The sequence below is a fragment of the Rhinoraja longicauda genome, chromosome 13 (assembly GCF_053455715.1).
Source record: "Rhinoraja longicauda isolate Sanriku21f chromosome 13, sRhiLon1.1, whole genome shotgun sequence".
NCBI classification, from domain to species: domain Eukaryota; kingdom Metazoa; phylum Chordata; class Chondrichthyes; order Rajiformes; family Arhynchobatidae; genus Rhinoraja; species Rhinoraja longicauda.
In genome coordinates this window covers 48,919,051-48,941,503 of record NC_135965.1, presented here as the reverse complement: position 1 = coordinate 48,941,503, position 22,453 = coordinate 48,919,051, and the positions used below count along the sequence as shown (strand labels likewise).

General features: G+C 49.9%; 1 protein-coding gene across 4 annotated transcripts in view; it reads left to right on the top strand.

The window, feature by feature from the left end:
* ephb3b (eph receptor B3b) overlaps positions 1-22,453 on the top strand; it is an 81,359-nt gene that overhangs the window by 44,689 nt on the left and 14,217 nt on the right. For 2 of the 4 annotated variants that reach the window (XM_078410922.1, XM_078410920.1), the window contains exons 4-13: positions 173-508; positions 8,124-8,248; positions 10,090-10,252; positions 12,536-12,644; positions 13,315-13,379; positions 13,977-14,099; positions 14,215-14,462; positions 17,706-17,921; positions 18,864-19,013; positions 19,993-20,186. In XM_078410922.1, coding sequence (XP_078267048.1) covers positions 173-508; positions 8,124-8,248; positions 10,090-10,252; positions 12,536-12,644; positions 13,315-13,379; positions 13,977-14,099; positions 14,215-14,462; positions 17,706-17,921; positions 18,864-19,013; positions 19,993-20,186 — 1,729 coding nt within the window. Of the gene's footprint in view, positions 1-172; positions 509-8,123; positions 8,249-10,089; positions 10,253-12,535; positions 12,645-13,314; positions 13,380-13,976; positions 14,112-14,214; positions 14,463-17,705; positions 17,922-18,863; positions 19,014-19,992; positions 20,187-22,453 lie in introns of all 4 variants that reach the window. The other 2 variants (XM_078410921.1, XM_078410919.1) reach the window with 1 other exon arrangement.

Sequence of the window (22,453 nt, the reverse complement as noted above, 5' to 3'; positions counted from 1 at the left end):
GACGTTCCCCCTCATCTCCTTCGTAAGGGAACGTCCTTTAATTCTGAGGCTGCGCCCTCTGGTCCTGGACTCTCCCACTAGTGGGAACGTCCTGTCCACGTCCGGGACTCCCGGACTGAGTTGGGAGGAGCGTCTAGTCTAACGTTGCCCGCGCGTCTTGTTTCCCGTGCAGGAGTGCCGTCGGCAGTGCGCAGTGTCATCTCCAGCGTGAACGAGACGTCGCTGAGCCTGGAGTGGAGCGAGCCGCAGGACACAGGGGGCCGGGACGACCTGCTGTACAACATCATCTGCAAGAAGTGCAGCGCGGAGGGCAAGCAGTGCTCGCGGTGCGACGACAACGTGGAGTTCGTCCCGCGGCAGCTGGGCCTGACCGAGAGGCGGGTGTTCATCAGCAACCTCTTGGCCCACACGCGCTACACCTTCGAGATCCAGGCGGTCAATGGGGTGTCCAGCAAGAACTCCCTCCTCCCGCACTTCACAGCGGTCAACATCACCACCAACCAGGCCGGTGAGTAGCGCGATAGCCCCGTTTACGTCTGTCGTAAACGCCACGAGGAATAGGTGCAGGATGGAACTTCGGGCCGAATGGCCTCCTCCTGCATCTGTTGCCTATGTTTCTATGTTTATTCACCATCCTCTGGGTAAAGACCTCTGCGGAAACAGGCCCTTCAGCCCACCGAGGCCGTGCCGCCCAGCGATCCCCGCACACTAACACTGCCAAACAATGGGGGGGGGGGGATATAGGTTAGACCTTTATTGAAAGGAGTTGCAGATATAATATGTCGGAAGGAACTGCAGATGCTGGTTCAACCGAAAAAAGACACAAAATGCTGGAGTAACTCAGAAACATATAAAGTGCGGTTCCTTTAGTTCAGTTTAGTTTAGAGATACAGCACAGAAACAGGCCCTTCGGCCCACCGGGTCCGCACACGCCCAGCGATCCCCGCACACGCCCAGCGATCCCTGCACACTAACACTACCCTACACACACTAGGGACAATTTTTACATTTTACCCAGTCAATTAACCTACAAACCTGCACGTCTTTGGAGTGTGGGAGGAAATCGAAGATCTCGGAGAAAACCCACGCAGGTCACGGGGAGAACGTACAAACACCGTACAGATGGCGCCCGTAGTCAGGATCGTACCCGAGTCTCCGGCGCTGCATTCGCTGTAAACATATACATACATACACACATATATCCATACATATGCCACATACACACATACATATATACATATATATGCACACACGCAAACAAACATATATGCAGTTTATAAACAATTATCCAATTGGTTTAAATCGAAGGTAGACACAAAATGCTGGAGTAACTCAACAGGTCAGGCAGCATCTCTGGAGAGAAGGAATGGGTGACGTTTCGGGTTGAGACCCTTCTTCAGACTGAAGGATTAGGTTACAGGCCAAGCGAAGACCTACTTTTACATGCAGAAGAAACATAAGAAAAGAAAATAAGAGCCGGTATCACAAAATGCTGGAGTAACTCAGCGGGTCAGGCAGCATCTCAGGAGAGAAGGAATGGGTGACGTTTCGGGTCGAGACCCTTCTTCAGAAATGAGAGCCGGATTAGACCCTGTCTGCCTTTCAAAGGTGCTATTGAATACTAGTGTAGCTGATAGTTCATCTCAATATCATGTTCCCACAATCTCCCCACACCCCCTGAATCTTTTTACATATAGAAATTCATCTCCTTAAACATATTCAGTGCTTTGATTTCTACACCCTTCTGTGGCACCAAATTCCAAAGGTTAATTATGCTCCAACTGAAGAAATCTGTATTCTTCGCAGACCTAAATCGCTTTGCCAGTAACCTGATGCCTGGGTACCTTGTTTTGACTCCCCGAGTCTGGAGAAATATCTACCTTGCATTCACCCTTACTGAAGCTTGTCAGAGTTTTGTACGTTTCAATTAGTTCCTCTCTCATTCTTCCAAATTTGAGTGAATATGATCCCGGTTAACCTCATCTCTCCTCATTTGACAACAAGACCACCAAGGGAATTAGTTTAGTTTAGTTTGGAGATACCGCATGGAAACAGGCCCTTCAACCCACTGAGTCCGTCCGCACCGACCAGCGATCCCCACACATTAACACTACCCAACACACACTGGAATTTAGAAGGGTGAGATGGAATCCTATTAGAAACATAAAATTCTTAAGGGATTGGACAGGTTAGATGCAGGAAAAAAGGTTCGTGATGTAGGGGGAGTCCAGAACCAGGGGTCACAGTTTAAAAATAAAGGGTCGGCCATTTAGGACTGAGATGAGGAAAAACATTTTCACCCAGAGAGTTGTGAATCTGTGGAATTCTCTGCCACAGAAGGCAGTGGAGGCCAATTCACTGGATGTTTTCAAGAGAGAGTTAGATTTAGCTCTTAGGGCTAATGGAATCAAGGGGTATTGGGAGAAAGCAGGAACGGGGTACTGATTGTGGATGATCGGCCATGATCATATTGAATGGCGGTGCTGGCCTGTGTGTTGTAATATAACCCAAGACACAAAGTGGTGGAGTAACTCAACTCAGTGGAGCAGCAGGTAGAGTTGCTGCCTTACAGCACCAGAGACCCGGGTTCCATCCTGACTTTGGATCCTGTCTCTGTGGTGTTTGCAAGTTCTGCGTGGGTTTCCTCCGGGCGCTCTGGTTTCCTCTCACATCCCAAAGACGTGCGGCTTTTGTAGGTTAATTGTGCCTCTGTAAATTGTCCCCTAGTTGTGTGTAGGAATGGATGAGAATGTGAGAATGGATGAGAATGGATGAGAAAGTGGGATTTAGATTTAGATTTAGAGATACAGCGCGGAAACAGGCCCTTCGGCCCACCGGGTCCGTGCCGCCCAGCGATCCCCGCACATTAACACTATCCTACACCATAGGGACAATTTTTACATTTGCCCAGCCAATTAACCTACATACTTGTACGTCTTTGGAGTGTGGGAGGAAACCGAAGATCTCGGAGAAAACCCACGCAGGTCACGGGGAGAACGTACAAACTCCGTACAGACGGCGCCCGTAGTCAGGATCGAACCTGAGTCTCCGGCGCTAGATTCGCTGTAAGGGAGCAACTCTACCGCTGCGCCATCGTGCCGCCCTGGATAACGTAGAACTAGTGTGAGCGTGTGATCATTGGTTGGCATGGGCCGAAGGGCCTGTTTCCAGGCAGTGTCTCTAAATTACATATCTGTAAAGTCTCAGTGACAAAGTACATATCAGTAAAACCTTAATGCACAAACATAATGGGGAGTGATTTATTTGTTGAGTCGGTCACCACAGAAATGGTATGTGTTGTAATACAATACTGCCTGTGATTCTAAACTCTGGTTCAGGTTATTGGAAGTTCATCAGTTCATAATAAGTTCTCGGAGCAGAATTAGGCCATTCGGCCCGTCAAGTCTATTCCAACATTTAATCATGGCTGATCTATCTCTCCCTTCTCAACCCCCTTCTCCTGCCTTCTCCCCATAACCCCTGGCACCCGCACTAATCAAGAATCCATCAATCTGCGTCTTAGACATATCCACTGACTTGGCCTCCAGCGCCTTCTGTGGCAAAGAATTCCACAGATTCACCACCCTTGAGGAGCGAGGGTTTAATTGAACGCGGTCACAAAATGCTGGAGTAACTCAGCGGGTCAGGCAGGATCCCGGGAGAGAAGGGATGGGTGACGTTTCGGGTCGAGACCCTTCTTCAGACTGATGTCAGGGGAGGGGGCGGGACAGAGATAGGATGTAGTTAGAGACAGGAAGACTAGTGGGAGAACTGGGAAGGGAGAGGGGATGGAGAGGGACAGAGGAGCTATCTGAGTTATTTTCCTACACATTTAATTGAACGCAGTCATCTTTAGCATTAGGGCTTGTCTGGCTTTCATGCTAAGCCCTCCTTTTGTATTGGAGCTTACCCACCAGTGATCAGGGCTTCAATCTTCATTCACGAGGCGCTGTTTAACATGACGAATCTGACACAATGAAAGGGTGACGTTTCACAGAGTGCTGGAGTAACTCAGCGGGTCAGGCAGCATCTGTGGAGAACGTGGATAGGTGATGTTTCACAGAGTGCTGGAGTAACTCAGCGGGTCAGCCAGCATCTCTGGAGAACGTGGATAGGTGACGTTTCACAGAGTGCTGGAGTAACTCAGCGGGTCAGGTAGCATCTCAGGAGAGAAGGAACTGGCGACGTTTCGGGTCGAGACCCTTCTTCAGACTGAGAGTCATTGGCTGTAACTCGTTCTCACCTCGCCCAGCTAACCTGTTTCCTTTACAATCGTTACTATTTTGCACATCTTTCATTCATTTGTTTTATATTTCTCTACATCACCGTCAATACCTCTCGTTTCCCTTTCCACTGACCCCTCAGTCCGAAGGAGGGTCTCAACCCGAAATGTCACCCATCCCTTCTCTCCGGAGATGCTGCCTGTTCCGCTGAGTTACTCCAGCATTTCGTGTTTTTCTTCGGTTTAAACCAGCGTCTGCAGTTCCTTCCCGCACAATGAGAGGGTGTTTGTGGGGACTTGCTAAGTCACTGCTTGCAGCAGCTGGTGAAGGTTTTTGGCACTGTTTTTTTTTGTCATTCAGGTGTAGACGGGGAGAGTCCAGGTGCTGGGTGGTGAGGCTGTAATTATTCCCTGAGAGATTCCCGTGTTCTCCGCAACGCAGTGTCGGGAATCTCAGCTCCAGGCAGTCCGTGTGTAATTAGTGCTTTGATTGTTGTTAATTGATGGTATTGGCTTCCATTCTTGTGTGGCTGGATCAGAGTAACTGGGCAGCAGGTTGTGTGAATGGAAGTATTCTCTCAGTCATCTCAGGCTAGGGTTGCCAACTGTCCCGTATTGGCCGAGACATCCCGTATTTTGGGCTAGATTAGTTCATAGAAACATAGAAACATAAAAAATAGGTGCAGGAGTAGGCCATTCGGCCCTTCAAGCCTGCACCGCCATTCAATATGATCATGGCTGATCATCCAACTCAGTATCCCGTACCTGCCTTCTCTCCATACCCCCTGATCCCTTTAGCCACAAGGGCCACATCTAACTCCCTCTTAAATATAGCCAATGAACTGGCCTCAACTACCTTCTGTGGCAGAGAATTCCACAGACTCACCACTCTCTGTGTGAAGAAATGTTTTCTCATCTCGGTCCTAATAGACTTCCCCCTTATCCTTAAACCGTGACCGCGGGCGAGGCCACAGCCTGGCGCTGCACCGCGTCGGGACGGACGCCACGTTCCAACCCGACAGTCCCCTCGACCCGGGAAGCAGCAGTCAAATACGGGACAAGGGCGGTCCCGTACGGGGCAAACCGATTCAGCCCAAATTACGGGACGTCCCGGCTAATATGGGACGGTTGGCGACCCTGGTCACGTCCAAACTGTAGATTCCAGAGTACTTGCTCCAAATCAAAGAGAGCAAATGTGTTCCCACAACTTGAAAATGAATGAATAAGTTTATTGGCCAAGTATGTGCAGATACAAGGAATGTGCCTCGGTGAATGATTGAAAGATGAACGAATCGATGATACATTATTCTCACACATGATCATAAGGAATAGTAGCAGAATTAGGCCATTCGGCCCATCGAGTCTACTCCGACATTCAATCATGGCTGATCTATCTCTCCCTCCTAACCCCATTCTCCTGCCTACTCCCAATAACCCCTGATACCCGCACTAAAAATCCATCTATCTCTGCCTTAAATATATCCACTGCCGTCTGTGGCAAAGAATCCCACAGATTCATCGCCCTCTGACTAAAGAAATTTCCCCTCATCTCCTCTGGTCCTGGACCCTCCCACTAGTGGAAACATCCTCTCCATATCCACTCTATCCAGGCCTTTCAGTATTCTGTACGTTTCAATGAGGTCCCCCCTCATCCTTCTAAACTCCAGCGAGTACAGGGCCAGTGCCGACAAACGCTCATCATGTGTTAACCCACTCATTCCTGGGATCGTTCTTGTAAACCTCCTCTGGGCCCTCTCCAGAGCCAGCACATCCTTCCTCAGGTTTGGGGCCCAGAATTGCTCACCATAGTCCAAATGTGTCCTGACCAGCGCCTTGTAGAGCCTCAGCATTGCATCCACAGTCTAGGTATAAAGGGGAGGCCATTTAAAACTGAGGCGAGAAGGAACTTTTTCACCCAGAGAGTTGTGAATTTGTGGAATTCTCTGCCACAGAGGGCAGTGGAGGCCGATTCATTGGACGAATTTAAGAGAGAGTTAGATAGAGCTCTGGGGGCTAGTGGAATCGAGGGATATGGGGAGAAAGCAGGCACGGGTTACTGATTGTTGGCGATCAGCCATGATCACAATGAATGGCGGTGCTGGCTCAAAAGGCCAAATGGCCTCCTCCTGCATCGATGTTTCTGTGTTTCTATCCCTTGGGGCAAGAGGGGGCAAGTTGCTCAGTCTGGATGTGTTTGGCTGAAGGGTCTGTTTCCATGGAGTATGGCTCTGTGAATTTATGACTCTGGGTGTGTGTGATAAGTAGACTATGTGTTGAGTTTGAGAGGGATAATGTTGAGTAACTGCACTCAGGAGATTGAACATATCCCGTGACAGACGACATCATTTTCTCCGCTCTCCCATGCAAGTATTGCAGCTGTTCCGGACATACTTTCAAATCAATGGCTCTCCGTGTGATTGAACAAATGTGGTGCGTTGTCGAACCATGGTTTCAAACAAAGAACAGGAGCCGCACTTTTTTATTGTGGGAAAGGAAATTGCAGATGCTGGGTTAAAATTGAAGGTGGACGCAAAATGCCGGAGTAACTCCGTGGGTCAGGCAGCATCTCTGGAGAGAAGGAATGGGTGACGTTTCGGGTCGAGACCCTTCTTCAGACTGATAAAATCTGCCTGACCCGCTGAGTTAAGCCGCCCCCTCCCCCTTGATGTCAGTCCGAAGAAGGGTCTCGACCCGAAACGTCACCCATTCCTTCTCTCTAGATGCTGCCTGACCCGCTGAGTTACTCCGGCATTTGGTGTCTACCCGCACTTTTTCAGTGCCGGGCATAGATTAGGCAGAGATTTCATCGAGTTTCTTAAATTCATTAAAGATTTAAACATCAGAAAACTAAACGAGGCGGCACGGTGGCGCGGCGGTAGAGTTGCTGCCTCACAGCGCCAGAGACCCGGGTTCGATCCCGACTACGGGCGCTGTCTGTACGGAGTTTGTACGTTCTCCTCGTGACCTGCGTGGGTTTTCTCCAAGATCTTCGGTTTCCACCCACACTCCAATGACATGCAGGTTTCTGGGATAATTGGCTTGGTATAAATGCAAATTGTGTGTGTAGGACAGTGTTAGTGTGGGCGGATCGCTGGTCGGCATGGACTCGGTGGGCCGAAGGGCCTGTCTGTGCTGTATCTCTAAACTAAACTAAACTAAACTAAGGGAGCCGCACTTTTTAAGTGCCAGGTATAGATTAGACAGAGACTTGACGAGACTTCATCGAGGTTCTTAACTTCATTAAAGATTTAAACAGCAGAAAGCAGCACAGTGGTGATGGGCCGAACGGTCTAATTCTGCTCCTACATGAACATTTGACAAATTCTGCCCTTAATCTATGGCGCCAGAGACCCGGGTTCCATCCCGACTATGGGTGCTGTCTATACGGAGTTTGTACGTTCTCCCCGTGACCTGCGTGCGTTTTGGTTTCAGTTTTAGTTTTGGAGATACAGCGCGAAACAGGTCCTTCGGCCCACCGAGTCCGCGCTGACCTGCGATCCCCGCACACTAACGCTATCCTACACACACTAGGGGCAATTTTCACATTTATACCAAGCCAACTAACCTACAAACCTGCACGTCTTTGGTGTGTGGGAGGGAAACGAAGATCTCGGAGAAAACCCTCGTAGGTCAGGGGGAAAAAAACGTGCAAACTCCGTACAGACAGCACCCATAGTCGTGATGGAACCCGGGTCTCCGGCGCTGCAAGCGCTGTAAGGCGGCAACTCTACCGCTGCATCTACCGAGATCTTCTGTTTCTTCCCGCGCTCCAGAGAGACGTGCCGGTTTGTTTCTGCCCGTTTCCGCCCTGTGTCTCTAAAAGTAAACGTCCGCCATCTTCCCGAGCATTGTTGGTGTTTGGACAAGTGGGTGACATTTAACATTGTTATTTTCCTGGCAGCTCCTTCACCTGTGCTGATGGTGCACCTGCTGAGTGCCACATCGGACAGCATGACTCTGTCCTGGCTAGCTCCAGAAAAACCCAACGGCATAATCCTGGACTACGAGCTGAAATACCGTGAAAAGGTACAGTTGCACTGTGGATAATCGCGCGGCCTTGCTCTGCAACGACGTCATTTTGGTTTGCTAATCGCAGACTGCTGAACCATTGTCCTCCCGAGAATTCTCCTGAACCCGTGCAGCACAGTCTAGCTGACGGCCAGGGGGATAAAAGAAACAGATGGTAGAAATGTTCAAATTGTACAGAGGACAATTTAAACACAGCAATAGAGTTGCTGCCTCTCAGCGCCAGAAACCCAGGTTCGATCCTGACTACGGGTGCTGTCTGTGCAGAGTTTTTCTACATTCTCTTTGTTAAAAGACTGGAGCGACTAGGCTCAATAATGCCCAAGACATTTGGCATCAATAGACAATATACAATAGACAATAGGTGCAGGAGGAGGCCATTCGGCCCTTCGAGCCAGCACTGCCATTCAATGTGATCATGGCTGATCATTCTCAATCAGTACCCTGTTCCTGCCTTCTCCCCATACCCCCTGACTCCGCTATCCTTAAGAGCTCTATCTAGCTCTCTCTTGAATGCATTCAGAGCATTGGCCTCCACTGCCTTCTGAGGCAGAGAATTCCACAGATTTACAACTCTCTGGCTGAAAAAGTTTTTCCTCATCTCCATTCTAAATGGCCTACCCCTTATTCTTAAACTGTGGCCCCTGGTTCTGGACTCCCCCAACATAGATTCTTGATTAGTGCGGGTGCCAGAGGTTACGGGGAGAAGGCAGGAGAATAGGGCTATGAGGGGGAGATAGATCAGCCATGATTGAATGGCGGAGCAGACTTGATGGGCCGAATGGCCTAATTCTGCTCCTATCACATATGGACATATGACATTTACATTCGACAGTACTGGACGTAAAAACAGCTTTTTTTCCGTGAGTAGTAGCTCTACTCAACAACCAGATGTCTGTGGCCTCCTTTTGCGCTGGTATTGTATTTCATTCACATGTTTAAACTATAATGTTTTATGCTTTATTCTTAATTGTTTACCGTGTGTTTGTGTCGTTACTCGCGAGCGGAGCACCAGGGCACATTCCTATGTATACGAACATACTTGGCCAATAAACTTATTCAATTCGAAGGATGAGAGGAGATCTTATCGAAACGTATAAGATTATTAAGGGGTTGGACACGTCAGAGGCAGGAAACATGTTCCCAATGTTGGGGGAGTCCAGAACAAGGGGCCACAGTTTAAGAATAAGGGTTAGGCCATTTAGAACTGAGATGAGGGAAAACTTTTTCAGTCAGAGAGTTGTGAATCTGTGGAATTCTCTGCCTCTTCGGTTTCCTCTCGCACTCCAAAAAGACGTACATGTTTGTTGGTTGATTGGCTTGGCATAATTGTAAATTGTCCCTAGTGTGTGTGGGGTAGTGTTAGTGTGAGGGGATCGCTGGTCGGTGCGTGCTCGGCAAAGATACTAGAGGAACAAGATAGACCACTCGACCCTAAAAACAGTAGTGCGTCAGGGCGCCATTTTAGTAGGTAGGCAGAAACTTACCTACTTACCTACAAGGGGCCACGGTTTAAGAATAAGGGGTCGGCCATTTAGAACGGAGATGAGGAAAAACTTTTTCAGTCAGAGCGTTGTGAATCTGTGGAATTCTCTGCCTCAGAAGGCAGTGGAGGCCAATTCTCTGAATGCATTCAAGAGAGAGAGCTAGATAGAGCTCTTAAGGATAGCGGAGTCAGGGGGTATGGGGAGAAGGCAGGAACGGGGTACTGATTGAGAATGATCAGCCATGATCACATTGAATGGCGGTGCGTACAGGCTCGAAGGGCCGAATGGCCTCCTCCTGCACCTATTGTCTATTGTCTATTGTCTATTCAATTCACTTCATTTGTTTGCTTCCAGGATCAGGACGAGTCCTCGGCCTCGACAATAACCAGTCAGAAGAACACCATCCGCATAGACGGCCTGAAGCCGACTGCCTTTTATGGAGTTCAGGTGCGGGCCAGGACTGTGGCTGGGTATGGGAAGTACAGCGAGACTGCAGATTTCCAGACCCTAATGGAAAGTACGTACACTTTATTCACAGCTCGGGCCAGCGGAGCTCGCCAATAGCATTTCCAGATGTGTCCTGAAATGAGTGGCCATAACGCATTTCGCATAGTTCCACTTTTCACCCCTCCTCTCTCTCGTTATCTGACGCTCTTTTCTCTCCTATTCACCTCCAGCCTTTTGACACTTACTTCACCCCGAATCAACCCACCCCCTCGCCTAGTCATTGAGTGATACAGCGTGGAAACAGCCCAACTCGCCCACACCGGCCAACATGTCCCAGCTACACTAGTCCCACCTGCCCGCGTTTGGTCCATATCCCTCCAAACCTGCCCTATCCATGTACCTGTCTAACTGTTTCTTAAACGTTGGGATAGTCCCTGCCTCAACTACCTCCTGTGGAAGCCTGTTCTATACACCCTGTATCCTGTATCCACCTATCACTCGGCAAACTTTGTCCAGCCTCAACCCTCTCTTTTCCGGCTTTCCCCACCTCTACTCCATCAGTAAAAGACTGATCAAATCACAAAGTGCTGGAGGAACTCAGCAGGTCAGGCAGCATCTGTGGAGGGAAATGGACAGGTGATATTTCAGGTCGGGACCTTTCTTCAGACTGAATCGGTCTGAAGAAGGGTGCCGACCCCAAAACTTTGCCTGTCCATCCCCTCCAAGGAAGCTGCCTGTCCCGCTGAGTTCCTCCAGCACTTTGTGTGTGTGTGTTTGTGTATTTTTTTTTTGTTGTAAACCAGGCTCTGCAGTTCCTTGTGTATCTGCTACAAATTGTCTATGTTAGTAAAAGTATATTGGCAGAGTTGTAAAATTAAGAATATTCTCTTTAATTCTCTTTAATTTTTAGATATTTATTATTGTTCACTGGTGATATTTTATTAACAATGGGAGTGAATGAATGAATGAATGAATGAATGAATGAATGAATGAATGAACACTGTATTGTCACAGGTGACAAGCCACAGTGAAATTCTTTGCTTGCCTACCCAAGGTATGCAAATAGTTTTATTCACAAAATGCTGGAGTAACTCAGCAGGTCAGGCAACATCTCGAGAGAGAAGGAATGGGTGACGTTTCGGGTCGAGACTCTTCTTCAGACTGATGTCAGGGGGGCGGGACAAAGGAAGGATATAGGTGGAGACAGGAAGATAGAAGGAGATCTGGGAAGGGGGAGGGGAAGAGAGGGACAGAGGGACTATCTAAAGTTGGAGAAGTCGATGTTCATACCACTGGGCTGCAAACTGCCCAGGCGAAATATGAGGTGCTGTTCCTCCAATTTCCGGTGGGCCTCACTATGGCACTGGAGGAGGCCCATGATAGAAAGGTCAGACTGGGAATGGGAGGGGGAGTTGAAGTGCTCTGCCACCGGGAGATCAGTTTTGTTAATGCGGACCAAGCGCAGGTGTTGAGCGAAGCGATCGCCGAGCCTGCGTTTGGTTTCGCCGATGTAAATAAGTTGACATCTAGAGCAGCGGATGCAATAGATGAGGTTGGAGGAGGTGCAGGTGAACCTTTGTCTCACCTGGAAAGACTGTTTGGGTCCTTGGATGGAGTTGAGGGGGGAGGTAAGGGGACAGGTGTTGCCACATAAAGGGCGGCAAAGAATCCCGCGCCAAGTCCTCCTTTGAAATGGTGCCGAACAATGGGGGGAAGGGGGGGGTGATATGGGTTAGAAAGGGGTATTGAAAGAGGTTGCAGATATAATATGTCAGAAGGAACTGCAGATGCTGGTTCGAACTGAAGAAAGACACAAAATGCTGGAGTAACTCAGAAACTTACTTTTATTGGGAACATACTTACCTTCCATCACAGTGAGGAATGTGGAATCCGCTGTGGTGGATGTTCACGTTAAACTTTACTTTATGTGGCTGTGTGCCTTGTTGCTTTTCACTTAGTACTAGACCAAGTGGACCCGCTGGGCCCAAACCTCTCCTGCACTGGTGCAGAACCCTCTCCCCACCATTCACCCTCTTCCTTCCCCCCTCTCCCCTCTCCTCTAAAATGTGAATAACAAAAAATATATCACCAATTTCAATGAAACGTCTTCCATTAGCACCAAAGGGACGGCAGTGAGTAAGGTGGGCCTAAAATTGTCGCGCTATCGTGTACCGTTTTGGCCGTAGTTCAGGAACAAACAAACAAACAAACGAACAAACGAGAGTTTTAGTGTATAGATGGCTGTATGGTAACTCTATTTTCACTGCACCTTAATTGGTACATGTGACAATTCAATTGAATCTTGAATCTCGAATCTTAAATGAAACTCCACGTCCTTTTTCCTCCCGTTTAGGTGAGAATGTGAAAAGTATCCAAGAGCAACTGCCCCTGATCGTAGGTTCAGCCACAGCCGGGCTGGTTTTCATTGTCGCCGTGCTGGTCGTTGCGTTTGTTTGTATCAGGTAACGTCATGCTTTAATTCAAATTTAACCTAAGCTTTGAGGACCGTAGTAAAGGTTCATATTGTTCTTAGAGTCATAGTCATAGAGCCATAGAGTGATACAGCGTGGAAACAGGCCCTTCGGCCCAACTCGCCCACACCGGCCAACAATGTCCCAGCTACCCTAGTTCCACTTGCCTGCGCTTGGTCCATATCCCTCCAAACCTGTCCTATCCATGTTCCTGTCCAACTGTTTCTCAAACGATGGGATAGTCCCAGCCTCAACTACCTCCTCCGGCAGCTTGTTCCATACACCCACCACCCTCTGTGTGAAACAGTTACCCCACGGATTCCTATTAAATCTTTCCCCCTTCACCTTGAACCTATGTCCTCTGGTCCTCGATTCCCCTAAAAGACTCTGTGCATCTACCCAGTCTACTCCTCTCATGATTTTGTACACCTCTATAAGATCTCCCCTTATCCTCCTGCGCTCCATGGAATAGAGACCCAGCCTGCTCAACCTCCCCCTGTAGCTCACACCCTCTAGTCCTGGCAACATCCTCGTAAATCTTTTCTGAACCCTTTCAAGCTTGACAATATCTTTCCTATAACATGGTGCCCAGAACTGAACACAATATTCTAAATGCGGTCTCACCAACGTCTCACACGTCTTGTTCTTGTTTTGTACAAAGGAAACGTGGAGGTGGCTCGGAGTCGGAGTATACGGAAAAGCTCCAGCAGTATAGCACTGGCCACAGTAAGTGCTGTCTCTGAACCTTTCAACGGACAATGGTGCTTAATCGTAACATGTGCAAACGCACAGTGAAATTCCTTTTTTCCCAGAGTGTTCAGTAAGGTATTGCCATCCCACTCCATTAGAACTACATTGGCATATCTGATCTGTTTGGATAGCATGAAAAAAACAAAATGGCGTTTAGTTTAGGGATGCAGCACGGAAACAGGCCCTTCGGCCCACCGAGTCCGCGCCGACCAGCGAACCCCGCACACTAACACTATCCTACACCCACTAGAGACAATTTTTTACATTTACCAAGCCAATTAACCTACAAACCTGCACGTCTTTGGAGTGCGGGAGGAAACCAGAGCACCCGGAGAAAACCCACGCAGGTCACGGGGAGAACGAGCAAACTCCGTACAGACGGCACCCGTAGTCGGGATGGAACCCGGGTCTCCGGCGCTGTGAGGCAGCAACTCTACTGCTGTGACGCTGTGTGTAAAAAGAAAGTTACCCCTCGGGTTCCTATTAAATCTCAAACCCCCCGCATCCCCCCCCCTCACCTTAAGCTTCAATCCTGTGGTTTTGATGAGTGACATTGGCCACCTTGTTTGACAGTCACACCAGGGATGAAGGTCTACATCGATCCGTTCACCTACGAAGACCCAAACGAAGCCGTCCGGGAGTTCGCCAAGGAGATCGAAGTGTCGTGCGTTAAGATTGAAGAAGTGATTGGAGCAGGTAGAGCAAAAGGCATCGACATTCCCTTACAGTGAAATATACAAACATCCACCAACCCCAGCTGAGTGCTCAATTGGAAATGTAACCTGTGCGGTTTGCTGTTGCTGTCCTGCAGGTGAATTTGGGGAGGTGTGTCGGGGCAGGCTCAAACTCCCCGGGCGGAGGGAGATATTCGTGGCAATAAAGACCCTCAAGGCTGGCTACACGGAGCGCCAACGGCGGGACTTCCTGAGCGAAGCCAGCATCATGGGCCAGTTTGACCACCCTAACATCATCCACTTGGAAGGGGTGGTGACCAAGAGCAGGCCGGTCATGATCGTAACCGAGTTCATGGAGAATGGCGCCCTGGATTCATTCCTCAGGGTAAGCGGAAGATTAGACGGGCCGATTAAACACCGACGCAAAGCGCCGGGAGTCGGGTATACACTGGAATTTAGAAGGATGAGAGGGGATCTTATCGAAACGTATAAGATTATTAAGGGGTTGGACACGTTAGAGGCAGGATAAATGTTCCCAATGTTGGGGGAGTCCAGAACAAGGGGCCACACAGTTTAACAATAAGGGGTAGGCCATTTAGAACTGAGATGAGGAAAAACCTTTTCAGTCAGAGAGTTGTGAATCTGTGGAATTCTCTGCCTCAGAAGGCAGTGGAGGCCAATTCTCTGAATGCATTCAAGAGAGAGCTGGATAGAGCTCTTAAGGATAGCGGAGTCAGGGGGTATGGGGAGAAGGCAGGAACGGGGTACTGATTGAGAATGATCAGCCATGATCACATTGAATGGCGGTGCTGGCTCGAAGGGCCGAATGGCCTCCCCCTGCACCTATTGTCTATTGTCTAAGGCGATGGAGTCACTCAGCAGGTCAGGCAGAGCCCATGGAGAAGGTGGATAGGTTCAACTCAGCGGGACCTGTTCACACACTAGTTCTATCTTGTCCAACTTTCCCATCCACTCCCTACACACCAGGGGGCAATTTACAGAGGGGCCGATTAACCTACAGACCCGCGCGTCTTTGGGATTGCGGGAGGAAACAGGAGCCCCTGGCGGAAACCCTCGCGGGTCACGGGGAGAACGTGCAAACTCCACACAGACAGCACCCGAGGTCAGGTTTGACCCTGGGTCTCTGGAGAGAAGGAATGGGCGACGTTTCCGGTCGAGTCCCTTCCCAAGTCCGAAGAAGGGTGTCGAGCCGAAACGTCACCCACTCCTTCTCTCCAGAGATGCTGCCTGTCCCGCTGAGTTACTCCAGCGTTTTGTGTCTGTCTTCGGTGTAAACATGCATATGCAGTTCCTTCCTGCACATAGATGATGGGTTTAGCTTACAAAGAGACTGAGAGTGGTGCAGTGTGGAAACAGGCCCTTTGGCCGAACTTGTCCACACCGGCCAACATGTCCCATCTACACTAGTCCCACCTGCCCGCGTTTGGTCCATATCCCTCCAAACCTGTCCAATCCATGTAGCTGTCTAACCGTTTCTTAAACGTTGGGATAGTCCCAGCCTCAACTACCTCCTCTGGCAGCTCGTTCCATACACCCACCACCCTCTGGTGCTTTACACTTTTAACACCCTTTCAGTTTCAGGTTTTAGAAGATGATTAGGTTTCAGGTTGAGACCTCAGGGAAAGCAAAAACTAGAGGAGACAAGTGAGGAAGGTTCCCAACCCGAAACGTCACCTGCCTTGCTGTAGAAACACAGAACTGTAGATGCTGGTTTGCCAAGGAAGGACACAAAGGGCTAGAGAAACTCAGCATCTCACTCTGCATCTCTGGAGAACATGGATAGATGACATTTCAGATCAGGCCCCTTCCTCAGTTTTGAGTTAAGATCCTTCATCACCTATCCATGTTCTCCAGAGATGCTGCCTGACCCGCTGAGTTACTCCAGCACTCTGAAACGTCACCTATCCATGTTCTCCACAGATGCTGCCTGACCCGCTGAGTTACTCCAGCACTCTGTGAAACGTCACCTATCCATGTTCTCCAGAGATGCTGCCTGACCCACTGAGTTACTCCAGCACTCTGTGACCTTCCTCGGTTACCCAGCATCTGCAGTTCTGTGTTTTTATCAAACGGCTTCTTTCTAAGCACGATGTGGCAGCGTCTAATGTGTGTGGAATTGCACATGTGTGCCAAACCGATGTGGAATGTCCCGTTGGAGTTTAATGCCTCTAACGTGAGATGTTTCTTTGTGTGGCTCTGTGCAGGTGTGCACTGTGTGGTCACCTGCTACAAGATGTTTCATGTCTGTTCCCCTTCGAGGTCATCTAGGGAACGTTCCTGGAAACCCGAGATCCTCTGCCACTGCTTTCATGGAAACACAATATCTTATAGTTTAATTGAGTTTAGTTTAGAGATAAAATAAACTCGTATAAAATTATAAAAGGACTGGGCAAACTAGATGCAGGAAAAATGTTCCCAATGTTGGGGGAGCCCAGAACCAGGGGCCACACAGTCTAAGAATAAAGGGGAGGCCATTTAAAAATGAGGTGAGAAAATACTATTTCACCCAGAGAGTTGTGAATTTGTGGAATTCTCTGCCACAGAGGGCAGTGGAGGCCAATTCTCTGGATGGATTTAAAAGAGAGTTAGATAGAGCTCTAGGGGCTAGTGGAATCAAGGGATATGGGGAGAAGGCAGGCACGGGTTAGGGAGTGGGAATGTAGGACAACATAGAACTAGCATGAACGGGCGATCGCTGTTCGGCGTGGACTCGGTGGGCCGAAGGGCCTGTTTCCGTGCTGTATCTCTAAACTGACCTTTCAATGTATATGCGATTGTCTGTAAGTTGCATTAACAATGTCTTGAATTAGAGATGGAATTTTTGATCATTGTCTTACCTGAGGAGTCCTCTCTGGCACGGGTTACTGATTGTGGATCGAAGGGCCAAATGGCCTCCTCCTGCACCTATGTTTCTCTGTTTCTATGCATCGTGGAAACAGGCCCTTCAGCCCACCGAGTCCGCACCGATCAGCGATCACCCCGCACACTAATTACTCTCCTACACACACTAGGGACAATTTACAGTTATACGGGTGTATAGAATTGGAGTGACCTACGTGGGTTTTCTCCGGGTGCTCCGGTTTCCTCCCACACTCCAATTATACAATTTACGGGTGTCAGGGGTTATGGGGAGAAAGCAGGAGAATGGGGTTCGGAGGGAGAGATAGATCAGCCATGATTGAATGGCGGAGTAGACTCGATGGGCCGAATGGCCTAAATTATGGTCCTATCACTTTTGATCTTATGATCTTATTACACCAAGCCAATTATCCTACAAACCTGCACGTCTTTGGAGTGCGGGAGGAAACCGGAGATCTCGGAGAAAACCCACGCAGGTCACAGGGAGAACGTACAAACTCCGTACAGACAGCACCCGTAGTCCCGGGTGCCGCCTAAGGGAGGTTGCGTAGCAACCCGCATCCCGGCCCGGGCGGCCGCCATTGGTGGAGCGGGAGCTTGTGGCCGCTGGCTGGGTGAGGTCACGTGGGGCGCGGGGCGGTGACGTCACCTTTTGTCCCTTATTTTGGAGCGGGGAAGTTGGCAACCCTTCTAATGCTCTCTATCGGTTGTATTTCTGACACTGGTTGCTGGTGTGTTCCCCCTGCAGATGAACGACGGGCAGTTCACGGTCATCCAGCTGGTGGGCATGCTGAGGGGCATCGCAGCGGGCATGAAGTACTTGTCAGAAATGAACTACGTGCACCGGGACCTGGCGGCCAGGAACATCCTCGTCAACAGCAACCTGGTGTGCAAGGTGTCGGACTTCGGCCTGTCCAGGTTCCTGGAGGACGATGCGGCCGACCCCACCTACACGAGCTCGCTGGTGAGGACCGCGCCGGGCCACGCCGCCTCTCTGTTGCTGTCAGACCACGAAAACATCAACGTTTGCCAGGATAGTCACCAAACGCTGGAGTAACTCAGCGGGACAGGCAGCATCTCTGGATAGAAGGAGTGGGTGACCTTTCAGGTCAAGACCCTTCTTCTAACTCGACCCGAAACGTGAGGCAGAAGCTCTATCGCTGCGGTACTCTAACACTAACTCTCCCCTCAACCTCCGGCATTCCGGAGAAAAGCATCCAAGTTTAGGATTGGGACCCTTCTTCACATCGACCAGAAACGTCACCTATCCGTGTTCTCCAGAGATACTGCCTGACCCGCTGAGTTACTCCAGCACTCTGTGAAACGTCACCTATCCATGTTCTCCAGAGATGCTGCCTGACCCGCTGAGTTACTCCAGTATCTTCTGTGTAAACCAGCATCTGCAGTTCCATCCTACACACTATGCCTGTCATCTATTGCTAGGTTGTAGGAGAGATGCAAGTAGGGGCTGCCAACTATCTCACTGCCAAATAAGGAACAAGGTGATTTCACCCAGCCAGCGGCCACGTGCTCCCGCTCCGCCAACGGCGGCCGCCCGGGCCGGGAGTTGGGTTGCTATGCAACCTCCGTTAGGCGGGGCCTACAGTGTCCGGGCCTACAGTGTCCGGGCCTACACGGTCAGGACCTACAGTGCCCCCCCGGGGCCTAATACGGAACACGGGCAGTCCCGTACGGGACAAACCAATTTAGCCCAAAATACAGGATGTCCCGGCTAATACGGGACAGTTGGCAACCCTAGATTCAAGGTGTAGGAGGGTCTAGTGATTTGTAGCTCTGTGACAAATGACCAGCTGCTGGCTTGGCCATTTACGTAACGTAGTGTCAGGCTGGTTATTAATGTGTTCAAAACTCAAGGAGTGTAAACTGGGCTTCCTACTCCTACCAGGGCGGCAAAATCCCAATCAGATGGACAGCCCCGGAAGCCATCGCCTACCGCAAGTTCACCTCAGCCAGCGACGTGTGGAGCTATGGGATCGTCATGTGGGAGGTGATGTCGTACGGAGAGAGACCCTACTGGGACATGTCCAATCAAGATGTGAGTACTCGAGCTCGCGGAAACATTGTGTGCTGTACATTTATACCCTCATCGGCGTTAGGAGCAGAATTAGGCCCTTCAGCCCATCAAGTCTACACCGCCATTCAATCATGGCTGATCTATCTCTCCCTCTCAACCCCATTCTCCTGCCTTCTCCCCATAACCCCTGACACCCGCACTAATCAAGAATCTATCTATCTCTGCCGTAAAAATATCCACTGTCTTGGCCTCCACAGTGGCAAATATTTCCACAGATTCACCACCCTCTGACTAAAGAAATTCCTCATCATCTCTATCCCAAAGGAACGTTCTCTCATTCTGAGGCTATGCCCTCTTGTCCTAGACTCTCCCACTAGTGAAAACATCCTCCCCACGTTCATTCTATCCAGGCCGCTCACTGTTCAGTAAGTTCACTGTCCAACACTCTGTGAAACGTCACCTATCCATGTTCCCCACGATGCTGCCTGACCTGCTGAGTTACTCCAGCACTCTGTGAAACGTCACCTATCCATGTTCTCCACAGATGCTGCCTGACCCGCTGAGTTACTCCAGCACTCTGTGTCCCCCACTCATTCTTCTGCACTCCACCGAGTACAGGCCCAGTGCTGTCAAACGCCTGTCGTATGTTAACCTACTCAGTCCTGGGATCCTTCACGTAACTGTCCTCTGGACCCTCTCCAGAGCCAGCACATCATTCCTGTGCTGTCTGTACGGAGTTTGCACGTTCTCCCCGTGACCTGCGTGGGTTTTCTCCGAGTTCTTCGGTACCCTCCCACACTCCAAAGACGTGCAGATTTGTAGGTTAATTGGCTTGGTATGAATGTAAAATTGTTCCTAGTGTGTGTGGGATAGTGTTAATGTGCGGGGATCGCAGTTCAGCGCGGACTTGGTGGGCCGAAGGGCCTGATTCCGTGCTGTATCTCTAAACTAAACCGAACTAAGGTGTGATGGGCTGTGAACGCTGTGCGTTACCTTGCAGGTGATCAATGCTGTGGAACAAGACTACCGTCTGCCCCCGCCCATGGACTGTCCGACTGCCCTTCATCAGTTGATGTTGGACTGCTGGGTGAAAGACCGCAACAACAGGCCCAAGTTTGCCCTGATTGTGAACACCCTGGACAAACTCATCCGCAATGCAGCCAGCCTGAAGATCGTCTCCATGGCAAACCCTGGGTACGTCATCTCACTAGGTGGAAATACTGTTTCAAAGACAGTAAGTGGCAAGTTCCTTCACACAGAGAGAGGCGTGTGCCTGGAGCGCACTGCCAGGGGTGGAGGTGGAGGTGGAGGTGGAGGCAGATACAGCAGAGGCTTTAACACAGGCACATGGATATGGAGGGACATGGATCACCTGCTAGTGAAGGAGATCAGTCTAACTTGGCATCATGTTCAGCATGGACATTGTGGGCCGAAGGGCCTGTTCCTGTCATGTACTGCTCTATGTTCTATGTTCCAAGACCATACCATGCAAATTCAAATTTTCCATCTTTCAATTCCCTTGTTCGACTATCCCATCGTTTAAGAAACAGTTGGGCAGTTACACGGATAGGACAGGTTTGGAGGTTTATGGACCAAGCGCAAGCAGGTGGGACTAGGGTAGCTGGGACATTGTTGGCCGGTGTGGGCAGGTTGGGCCGAAGGGCCTGCTTCCATACTGTATCACTCTATGACTATGACAGCATAATCATTGTTTATTCATGGTAAATATGCCATTGGGAGGAACTTAATTTGATCAAATGTGTTGGAAGGAACTGCAGATGCTGGTTTATACCGAAGATAGGCACAAAATGCTGGAGTAACTCAGCAGGTCAGCCAGCATCTGTGGAGAACATGGATAGGTGACATTTCACAGAGTGCTGGAGTAACTCAGCGGGTCAGGCAGCATCTGTGGAGAACATGGATAGGTGACGTTTCATAGAGTGCTGGAGTAACTCAGCGGGACAGGCAGCATCTCTGGAGAGAAAGAATAGGTGACGTTTCAGGCAGGAATCCTTCTTCAGACCGAAAATTGGAAAAGAGTGCAGAGAAGGATGACGAGGATGTTGCCAGGACTCGAGGGCCAGAGCTACAGGGAGAGGTTGGGCAGACTAGGACTTTATTCCATGGAGTGCAGGAGCCTGAGGGGTGATCTTATAGAAGTTTATAAGCTCATGAGAGGAATAGGTAGGGTTAATGCACAGAGTCTTTTACCCAGGATAGGGGAATCAAGAGCCTGAGGACACATGTTTAAGGTGAGAGGGGAAAGATTGATAAGGAAATAGACACTAAAAGCCGGAGTAACTCAGAGGGACAGGCAGCATCTCTGGAGAGAAGGAATGGATGACGTTTTGGGTCGAGACCCTTCTTCAGATTAAAGATTTAATAGGAACTTGAGTGGCAACGTTTTCACACAAAAGGCCGGTGGGTGTATGGAACGAGCTGCCTGAGGAGGTACTGTCACAACATTTAAAAAACATTTAGATTTTGTTTTAGATTTAGAGACACAGCGCAGAAACAGGTCCTTCGGCCCACCGGGTCCGCGCCGCCCAGCGATCCCCGCACACTAACACTATCCTACACCCACTAGGGACAATTTTTACATTTGCCCAGTCAATTAACTTACAAACCTGTACGTCTTTGGAGTGCGGGAGAAAACCGAAGATCTCGGAGAAAACCCAGGCAGGTCACGGGGAGAACGTACAAACTCCGTACAGACAGCACAGCACCTGTAGTCGGGATCGAACCCGAGTCTCCGGCGCTGCATTCGCTGTAAGGCAGCAACTCTACCACTGCGCCACCGTGCCGCCACAGGTGACAGGTACATGGATAGGATAGATGTAGAGGGATATGGGTCAAAAGCTGGCAGGTGGGGCGTGTTGGTCGGCACGGGCAAGTTGGGCTGAAAGGCCTGTTTCCGAGCTGCTGCCTCACAGCGTCGGAGACCCGGGTTCCATCCCGACTACAGGTGCCTGTCTGTACGGAGTTTGTACGTTCTCCCCGTGACCTGCGTGGGTTTTCTCCGAGATCTTCGGTTTCCTCCCACACTCCAAAGAGGTGCAGAATTGTAGGTTAATTGGCTGGGTAAATGTAAAAATCATCCCGAGTGTGTGTAGGATAGTGTTAGTGTGCGGGGATCGCTGGTCGGCGCGGACCCGGTGGGCCGAAAGGGCTTGTATCTGTAAACTGAACATTCCTTCTCCAGAGACGCTGCCTGTCCCACTGAGTCACTCCAGCTTTATGTGTCTATCATCCTATTACCTGCCAGGCTTTGTCCTTCCCTTCCTCTCTTTCAGATTTCTTCCTTTCCCCTTACAGTCTGAAGAAGGATCCCAAACCCAAAACGGCACCCCATCCATGTTCTCCAGAGACGCTGCCTGTCCCGCTGAGTTACTCCAGCGTTGTGTGTCTGCCTTTGCTATCTTGATCTTGGGCGACCTGTTGTTGGATCAGTGAGGCTGCAC